Source organism: Trichophyton rubrum (genome assembly GCF_000151425.1).
Source record: "Trichophyton rubrum CBS 118892 genomic scaffold supercont2.6, whole genome shotgun sequence".
In the NCBI taxonomy this organism is placed as follows: domain Eukaryota; kingdom Fungi; phylum Ascomycota; class Eurotiomycetes; order Onygenales; family Arthrodermataceae; genus Trichophyton; species Trichophyton rubrum.
In genome coordinates, this window is record NW_003456423.1 from 618,364 (window position 1) to 628,684 (window position 10,321).

The window sequence follows — 10,321 nt, forward strand, 5'->3', positions numbered from 1 at the left end:
TTCCATCGACTCCTTTACTCCGGCGGAAATAAGGAGCGGAGCAAATGGTTGACGTTGGTATCTGTATATTTTTACTGTCATTCTGAAGTTTGGCCCGAAGAAACTCACATGAAATCGCCGCAGCGGAAAACTATGACTATATAAGAAGCCAGCCAGCCAGCAGACCGTCTCGGCCGGCGATGTTTCATGAAGCGTACTTTTGGCCAGACGACATAGATCGATATAGATAGAGAGACAGATAGACTGGGCGCGCAGGAGACAGACAGACAGGGAGAGAGAGAGAGAGAGAGAGAGAGAGAGAGAGAGAGATGCCGTTCTCTCACCACAGCCATTCGGGCCAGTTCTGCCCTGGCCATGCCAAAGACCAGCTCGAGGAGACCATCCAGACGGCCATCGGGCAGGAGATGCGAGTCTTCTGCCTGTCCGAACACATGCCGCGCGAGAAGATAGACTTCTACCCGGAGGAGGTAAGCCTGTCTAATTATATCCTGCGAGGAGAGCGAGGGCTAACTCTGCCGGTTACAGACCTTCACCGAGGAAGAATGCTTCGAGAACGAGGCGGCGTACTTCCAGGAAGCGCTAAGGCTGCGTGACAAGTTCAAGCAGGCCATCAACATCCCAATTGGCTTCGAGACGGACTGGATCCGGCCGTCGTCGCTCTCGCTGATCGAGCGGTCGCTGGCGAGGTTCCCGTTCGACTTCTTCGTTGGCTCGGTGCACCATGTCCACACGATTCCGGTGGACTACGACGGGCCTACGTACCGCCAGGCGCGCGAGCTGTCTGGCGGGACGGACGAGCAGCTGTTTGAGGCCTACTTCGACGACCAGCTGGCGATGCTGCAGGCGCTCAAGCCGCCGGTCGTCGGCCATATGGACCTGATACGGCTGAAGAGCGACGAGCCAGACGGCAGCTTTACCCGGTGGCCAAACGTCTGGCAGAAGATACTGCGGAACCTCGACTTCATTGCTGGCTACGGCGGCCTGCTCGAGCTGAACTCGGCCAGTCTGCGTAAGGGGATGAGCGAGCCGTACCCCAAAGCTGAGATATGCAGGGTAACCCGCTCCCTTTTCCGCCCCTTTCCTTCCTTTTGTCTTGATCTCCCATTGTTAATGCTTGTATTATCTAACGGCTGCCTACAGGAATTCATGGCGAGAAAGGGACGCTTCTGCCTTTCCGATGATAGTCACGGCGTGGAGCAGGTAGGCCTGAATTACAATCGTGTGCTGGCCTTCCTGCGCTCAACTGGTATCTGTACATTACACTATCTGAGATACGACCCCGATGATTCGTGTGCAGAGACCCCGGACAGTCGGTTTCCCCATACCAGGCTACACAGCCTCAGTGTGGAGGACCTGGAGCAAGAGAACTTCTGGAAACATGCTACCTGTTAACACAACCACTACTCCGTATACTGCTAGACAAGGAAAAGAAAGAAACAAGAAAATTAATAAAAGGAGGCGGCCAACCATCTCCAGGGGGGCGTCACCGGTTAATTAGCCCGCTTGGAACAGTAATGGCTTTCGATCACCTTTCCATGTGCCATTAGGTAAAAGAGTTTTTCTAGAGGGCTATCAGAGGCTTCTTTTGGCTTCCATCGGGAGATTTTTGACTGTTGCTTTCTTTTCTTTTGGCTGCTTTTCTTCTTCTTCTTCTTCTTCTTCTCCTGACATGGGGGTGGCTTCCCGTAATCAAAAAAGGCCGTAGCCGCAGTCAGCAACGCACGAGAACCCGACTGATGCACCAACCATGTCGCAACCATGCAGATATCAGGGGTCAATTAAATGTGCGAGAGAGGGCCAACTCAACCCAACATCCCTGGGGTATAACAATAGTACGACTGGACGACTGGGGGGGGGGCAAAGGCCGCTTTCAATGACGCTACGCTTAGCTCCATCTCTTCTCCGCATTCTCAGGCGAGAGACCGTCCTGTCTGTTCTCCTGGCCCCTGGCTCTCCTGGCTCTTGACGAGCGAACCCAGCCAACCAGACGGCGGGCAGGACTCCAGAACAAAGGGCGTAGGAGGTCACGCATTTCGGACGGGAGGGCAAGGATCCAGTGGCCGATGAGACGGGGGCACGAATGAGCGAGAGCCTGTGGGGGAGTTGAAGATCTTTTTTAGACGCGTCGCGCCTGCACGTGATGAAATAGGTCACGTGTATATAAAGTGGCCGCCAGGTAAGGATAAAGAGAGAGAGAGAGAGAGAGATGAGGGAGGAGACAGAGACGGCGACGGCGAAGAGGACGAGAGGAAGAAGAGCCAGGCTGAAGACGTGCTGAGCGGCCGCCGTTTGGCTGATATCAAATCCATCCAACCGCTTCAACATCGAGATCAATATCTCCATCCAACAGCTCCCCATGTTCTCACGACGGAGCATCCGACAGCGAACCATCGACCAGGCCTGCGAGCCCGTCGCGATCACGGCCAGGGTTCGCCACTTTGAAGCTGCCTTCTTTTTAACTGGTTATTTATTCCATCATTTTACTTTGATACGGTTTGGCCGGCGGACAAGGCCTGGGGTTTCCTTAGCCTCCTCCGCTTCTGCTGCTGGCTCTGCGCAGTCTTCCTCTCTTCCTTTCCGAACTAACGGAATACTTATCTCTGGAGTCTCTCGTGCGCCTCTGTCGAGACGGAAAACTCTTCTCCTCCCTCTCTGCCCAGGCTGGCTGCTGATAAAAAATCTCCTCCCGGTGGAGATTTTGCTGCTTCTTGACGGCCAAAAAAGCAAAGAGAAGCAAGAGTCATAAAAAGTTCGCCGTCCTCCCCTCGGTTACCTCACGGAGTGTGTTATTATTCTTCCTGTTTCTGCTTGCAGTTTGCTGTTTGCTGTTTGCTGTTTGCTGTTTGCTGCTGCTGCTGCTGCTGCTGCTGGGCTGGTTCTTCGTTGGATGCTGAGAGACGACGAGAGTCGCCTTCGCCCTCACCTCCATCATGGGACGAGCAGACGAGATCACGATGACCAGCAATGCCTACGCCAAAGAGGCTGGCGCTGATATCGAAAAGCACGATGTCGTCACCGCCGGCGTCGAGCTCAAGAGAAGACTCAAGAGCCGACACTTGCAGATGATAGCTATCGGTAGGATACCCTCTTCCCTCTCGTTTTTCGTCCCCTTCATGCATATGCATGGCTGGCGCATGTATATGTATGTATGTATGTACGCTATCGACAAGCTAACACTACTGTGCTAGGTGGTACCATTGGAACTGGTCTCTTCATCGGTAGCGGCTCTGCCGTCGCCAAATCCGGTCCTGCCGGTGCTCTGATTGCCTATGCCTTTGTGGGATCCCTCGTCTTCTCAGTCATCGCCTCGCTGGGCGAGATGGCTACCTACATCCCCATTGCCGGTGCCTTCACCTCCTACGCTACCCGCTTCGTCGATCCCAGCCTGGGTTTTGCTATGGGCTGGATATACTGGTTCTCTTGGGCCATCACGTTCGCCCTCGAGCTCACGGCTACCGGTCTGATCATACAGTACTGGGCCCCTCACCTGTCTGTGGCCATCTTCATCGGCGTCTTCTGGGCCTTCATTACATCTCTTAACTTGCTCCCCGTAAATTTCTACGGTGAAGTCGAGTTCTGGTTCTCCTCCATCAAGGTCATTACTGTCGTGGGATTCATGCTCTTTGCCATCTGCGTCAATGCCGGCGTGGGTGACCAGGGATACATCGGATTCAAGTACTGGCGTGAGCCAGGCGCATTCGCTCCTTACTTGCTCGATGTCATCGGAGAGCACAGAGTGCCCCTTGGCAAGTTCCTGGGCTTCTGGTCCGTCCTGGTCCAGGCTGGTTTCTCCTACCAGGGCACTGAGCTCGTCGGTATTGCTGCCGGAGAGACACAGAATCCCCGCAAGGCCGTTCCCTCCGCCATCAAGAAGACCTTCTACCGTATCCTCTTCCTCTTCGTCCTGACCGTCTTCTTCATCGGCATCCTCATCCCCTACACCAACAAGAACCTCCTCTCCAGCAACACTGATGCTTCTGCCTCTCCCTTCGTCATTGCAGCTAAGCTAGCCGGCGTCAAGGTGCTCCCAGACATTATCAACGCCGTCCTGCTCACTGTCGTGCTTTCGGCTGCCAACTCAAACGTCTACTGTGGCAGTCGTATCGTCGTCGGTCTCGCAACCGAGAGATGCGCTCCCAGTTTCTTCAAAAAAACCACCAGAGGCGGTGTCCCGATCTTAGCGGTTCTCTTTACCTCCTCCATCGGTTTCCTTGGATTCCTTAACCTTTCAAACAACGGCGGAACTGTGTTCGGCTGGTTCCTGAACATCAGCAGTATCGCCGGTTTCATCTCCTGGTCCTGCATCAACGGGTGCCACATCCGTTTCATGCACGCCCTTGCGGCCCGCGGCATCCGCAGAGAGTCACTGCCATACAAGGCACCCTTCCAACCTTTCCTGGCCTATTATGGTCTAGGATTCACCGTACTCATCATCCTCACCCAGGGATTCACCGCTTTCGTTCCCTGGAATACCTCCAATTTCTTCATCGCATACGTCAGCTTGATCCTCTTCGTTGTCTTGTTCGTCGGCCACAAACTGTGGTTCCGCACCAAGGTCATTGACCTCATGGAAGTCGACATTGACTCCGGTCGTCTGGAATGTGATGCCGAACAGTGGGATGATACTGAGTATCCTCATCCCCAGGGCTTTCTACCGGCAATCAAGCACCGACTTTCACGAATGTTCTGTTAATGCTCTTTTTCCTCTTTTTTTCATTTCCAATTTTGCCTTGCATACATGCGGTAGCCGATAATTATGCTTTATCATGTCATGATAATTTTATTTCCTGGTTACGTCGGTTGGCTGCCCTTACTGTCAATATATCCAATGAATCTATCTATATACATACTCAACCGGCCCCTTTCTACTTACCATCACTTGAATTCCAAGTTCTTTTGGATGTAGTATGTCTGTTCATGGACAATCCATGGCCATTGCCATGCAGACTTCCACCCCTTAAACCTGATTTTTTAAGCAGTACCCGCCGCTGGGCCCTATGCATATCGGATGCATACCGTCAGATCTGATCGCACAGACAGCCGCCGAACCAGCCCTTCCCCTTGCGTGCGATTTACGGACGATCAACACCGATCATCTCTAGTTGGGATATCGAACTATATCACAGCGCCTAAGACGGCCAATTGCACAACTTGAAATAATAGCAGCGGCTATCAGGAGTTTAAAAAAAAGCCTCGTATGGGGACATACAAGGGAGATACCCTGGAGTAACTTGATGGATCGGACCCAACGTTATATAAATTATATATAACTATATACCAATTTCACACCTTGATAGATGTAGCTCCTTGGTCAGCCCTGAAGCGGGCCTTATCACAAGCTCGGTGGAAAGGGAATGAAGGACACGCGAAAAGATGTAGGACTATATTGTGTATGTTGGCAATCTCTCCATTCACAAGATCTGCCCACAACTGACCCGGCCACGGATGTCCCCGCACGTCAGGGAGGGATCCTTCTATACAAAATCCCACAAACGATTTGCTTCCCGCCCCTAGACTCTACCGTCCTTCAGCCCCATAATAAATTCTAGATCTTGCTGTCGTCTTTTGAACGCCGGTTTGACATGCACTCAAAGCGCCAACCGGGTCCATTGGTATATTCATTGCATCAACCCGCCCTCATAGCCAGCAGGGTTGAAACCCCCAAGTGCGATAATAACTATTTCCCTCGCTTCCGCTTTTGTGGATTCGATGGGAGGCAATAACACTGCATATCTAGGTGCAGCTTGCGGAAGCGTGATGTATTACCGCTTTTGATTTTAGTTTCAGCCGGCTGCCACCCGTCTCCCGGCCGCGATCTAGAGGCTTCTGTCAACCATCTCCATGCGGGCCGAGTCTGCGGATAGAAGGGAGGGGTGGAGGGGAAGGGTGGGAGACGGCATTTAATGTAAGGATGAATGGCAGATAGGCCGGCATAGCGATTGCTGTAAGTAGTAGTCATGATGATCAAACATCCACTCGATGGAGAAAACAACCAGAGATCAACAATGCTGTGAGCCGTTCGGTTTGGGCAGAAGCCAACAAGGGAGCAACTCAGATGATGTCTGAGCGCTTTATTACTTGCATCGTACGCCCCGTGTAGAGGTTAATATCGGAAGAGGCTTCGAGGACGCGAGATAAGTCCGTGATTAGGTACCATGTACGGAGTAGGTTTATGGGGGACCTCCAGAGGGTGCCGGACGGTGGACCACAAAGAAGGAGAAAACAACGCGAATGCAAGCCTGGTCAGAGTGTAGGAGGTCCAGGCCGTGGAGACGGACGCTATAAATGTGATAACCTCGATTAACGAGTACTGATTTACTCCTTTTAGACTAACCTGTATACATCCATTCCGTGAAAGACGAGAAATTGTGCATAAACACATATCGACTATTGTATATGCCTGTCAAGTTGATGAGGTGGCTTGCATTTGATCCCGGACCCTTATGGGATGCTGGTACATACTCTCGTTTAGGGACCCCATAATGCGTTTCTATGTATCTTAATTTACCATGAGATCAAAGGATCCTGCAGTTGTGCCCGGATTCGAGGGAGATGTCTCCCCGGATGCTTCCCATGGGATGGTTGAAGATAGGGCGGTGTTACTACATGATAACACATATTCTGGATCTGACCGGCCAGGGAAGTTGATGGATGGGGGATGGCGTTTGCTCTTCAGCCCTGATTGATATCTATAAACCCGTTGCATTCGTATGGATCGTTTGCACGCTGTCAACTTCGTGTATAGACCATGTAGGCCCAAGTGCGGCTCGTATACGCAGTATCTCTGCATCTCTGCGTTCCGTAAATCGCGGAGGATGTAGACATAACTAATTATTTTTCCCTGCGAGACTTCAGGATGGAATGGCGTCCGATGCATGCACACTGCAGCTCCGGACAAAGGGAAAAAAACTCAGGGGAAGCGGCTGGTTGTTCAGGGTGCATTTAAGCAGTTCACCCAAAGCACACATTCTGATTCTTTATTTTGAATGAAGTGTGGAATCTAGCAAAACATTTGTAACCTTGGGGTTCCTCCCTGCGTTGAGAGGCGAGTGAACCTAACCTTCCAGGTCCATATGCTACTATAGTTAGCTTGATCGAGTGGGTTGGGTAACTAACTATGGATCATGATTAGTGATGGATTAGTGATTTGTGTCTACTGGAGAGGGCCAAATCGAAAGAGGGAAGGATAAAGCCTAGAGACAGGGAGTTACGGATAGTCAGGGGATTTGTGGTCCCCGTCCCTCTCCCTCTCCACCATATGGAGATGTAGTAGCGAACCTTTCTAACTTCCCTGTCAGGACAATCGGGTCTCCAGCACATGTCTGGGGCTCGGGGAGCTAGAGAACACGCAAGCCCGGGCGTCTACACAGATCAAGTCAGTGTAATCGTCGATGTATCAGCACACTTCGACTGCGGGAAAGAGCACGCGCAAGTGGCCTCAAAATAGAGAAGAGATACATGCCATGGCCCCTCCTCGAGCCTAGTTTTATCGATAACAAACTAACTAGCTAACTAGTTAGTTCTGGGGTTAGTTAACACAAACTAACGACAGGAGCAGCGTGGTTTTTTGATTTCTGCCACGACTCGATTTTGTAGGGGCCATCTGTAGATCATGGTGTAGGGGGGTCCGTGTGACCAACAGCTAAAAATGGAGAATCACCTCCAGCGAAATCGTACTATAGGCCATGGATAGGTGCATGGATTGAACAATTCAGCGAATGTTGCAGGCACCGATGTGGATGCACAAATGGTTGGATTTTCATTTTCGTTTTCGTTCTTTTTCTTTTTTTTTTTTTATCTCCTCTTCGTGGTTGTCTAATTATCCCAGTCTGGGAATGCTTTCCCCAGCCGGCATGAAGGCACTCTGTCCATACAGACGTTGATGATAAGGAGTGGCGAGCTGTCGACTGTGATTCCCAATCGCTTCTGTGGCTGCGTCAACTGGCGCATGTATCCGGCAACTGGGGTGAGACTTCGCCAAGCACCCGGGGCTAAGTAGACATGTCTGGTCGATACGATGAGCGACAGATGTACCCCCAAGAGAATCCAGCAGGACCCCGAGACTCCATTTCTCCTGCTATGTGGGTGTGTGTGTTGCGATCTCAAACATATTTTGCCCTTCTTGACTGGCTTGTGACTTCCACAACGAGGCCCCCTGCCTCAGTCCAAAACTAAAAATATCAAGTGGATATCGATCTAGAACGCCTAGGGTCAGTTTACATTTTTTATACTCCGTCCAGCGTACAGAGAGACCCGAGAAGAGCAAATCACGGCCGGTGGGGGAGGGCGGCAAGCTTCAGCGGCTCCAGCGAAGGACGAGACACGGACGCAGCTAGAAGAAAACAAAAAGATGAGAGACGGACGGATGCAAGCCGGGCAGGACTATCGATTGATGTGTTTGCGACTGGTGTCACTTGCATCCCGCGACTTGAAGGCTACCTAATATGTACATCTGCCAGATGTTTGCAGACTCCCCATTCTCTGGGTCCGAAAACAACCCGGGGTAGTCGATATCGCATGAGCACAAGCAGCACAAGCACTACAAGCACCATCGATGGGATGGTACGGGTTACTTTGCCTGCATTCTCAACTCAAGATCCGAGAGGGAGTCGAGGCAGCACCGCCTACAGTAGCGTGATTAGCGTGCGTAACTTAGCGCTGGGCGCGGGCATCGCGTACCATTCGTTGACACTGGGGTATGGATCCGCTGGCTGGCGTATACAGCACTTTTCCAAGTGTTTCTCCGAGCAACTCGAGTGGGTGTATTGCTAGTTAGCTGGCGCAAGCTGGTCGTCGACGCTGTTTGTGATATGAAGTTGCGTTGAAGTTGATGGAGTTGAAGTTGAAGCCCGCGCAAAAAAGGAAAAGAGAGCGCCGGGGCCTCTTTTTACTCCCAAAGAGGAAATAAGACGACGTCCCTCAGCTTCAACCGCAACCTCGAATAAAAAACGACAAACAAACAAACAACCATCGACGACGACTTCGCTTTTGCCTTCTCGCTTGCTTTTGCCATGACGCGCACAACCGGCCGGATGCGTGTATATCTCGTGGCTTATGGCCGTGGATGGACCGACAGACACGCAAAAATGATAAGGTAAGGGAGAGATTATTCCAGGCAGAGTCGAGTCGAGCCGGCTTGTGACCCCCGTTTCTCAAGGCTATAGTCAATCAACGGCTGACGGTTTGGAGTAGCTAGCAAGCTGCGAGGCAGCGAGACGACCAGTATCCTGCCAGGGACATGGGACGGCCTCCACCACAATGCTCCGGTGATGTGGCAGCATTAACGACCTCCCCCTTCAGGCTGAATGCCTATCCAGTACTGTACAGAGCGTATACATTATACTCACATCGACAGTATTGATGGGGCTGATATCCCCCCATCTTCGAGCTTGGGCGAAAAAGCAATTCTCAATTCTCATCCTCCAGTAGTGGGATGTTCCCATCGTGAGCTTCAATTTTTCAATCCCACTTGAACAGGTGCTCTGCATTTTTCAACTCTAATAAACGTTTTGCCCAACTCTCCATCTCTCTTTCGGCCTCTCAATAGCTCAAATAACTATCAACCGACCCACTGATAGGATCTGTGCGAGCACCCGAGCTCTTCTTTTGCTATTTCCCTCGCACACACACCCTTGGAAGGCTTCGTTACTGATAAATATCAGCTCGAGCTTTGCATCGGTGGATTCCTGTCTGGAACAAACGTAAAAGGATTGGGAATGTACCTCATCCTAAACCCTGCGGCTGTTCGACTAACTAAGTTACTGTCGACTTGCCCCAGACTTTTGGCTTTCAGCAGGTGGGCGCCCATCCACCCAACCCGTGTGGCCTGTTCCCTGTCATTCGCTCGTTACGTATCCAGCATGAATCTGAATATGTAGGCAAAAAGAGCGAGACACTGCAAAAAAGGACGGGGCAACTTGAAAAAAAGGAAAAAAAAAAAAAAGACCGAGCTAGGCGTGAGAGCAAGGTCAGAGATATATAGAGTAGCATGTCGCCTGGACCTCTGACTCCGTCGTCATATCTCTAAAGCTCTCTCTCCCTTTCATCCCTTCGTTCGTCCCTCTCCTAGCTGCATCACACTTCATTGTAGCGCGTGAGCGTTCAATTGAACCGGGCTCTCAGCAAACCATACACCTCTGCTTCCCCCAAGCATCTATTCCCCACCTCATCTAATTGCCTCTCAATCTGTTCGCCGTTTCTCTCGCTGTATATCCTTCTTTAATCATTAATTATACTCGCCGTCAATTGCGGACACTTGCACTCTTAAGGAGGGAGAGAGCTACCCAATACCCACGGCACCTACGACGACCTAGAACCTAAG

The 10,321-nt window shown here is 51.4% G+C and overlaps 2 protein-coding genes across 2 annotated transcripts; both read left to right on the plus strand.

Annotated features, from left to right (window-relative positions):
* Positions 1-308: 308 nt before the first annotated feature.
* Positions 309-1,392, plus strand: TERG_05640 (uncharacterized protein; the record flags this gene model as incomplete). Its single annotated transcript, XM_003233718.1, has 3 exons — positions 309-467; positions 526-1,053; positions 1,141-1,392. 3 exons carry the CDS (start codon positions 309-311, stop codon positions 1,390-1,392), a joined length of 939 nt encoding a protein of 312 aa, XP_003233766.1.
* A 1,057-nt stretch (positions 1,393-2,449) lies between these two features.
* Positions 2,450-4,998, plus strand: TERG_05641 (uncharacterized protein). Its single transcript, XM_003233719.2, has 2 exons — positions 2,450-3,075; positions 3,189-4,998. Exons 1-2 carry the CDS (start codon positions 2,931-2,933, stop codon positions 4,691-4,693), a joined length of 1,650 nt encoding a protein of 549 aa, XP_003233767.1. The 5' UTR covers positions 2,450-2,930; the 3' UTR covers positions 4,694-4,998.
* Positions 4,999-10,321: the final 5,323 nt, after the last annotated feature.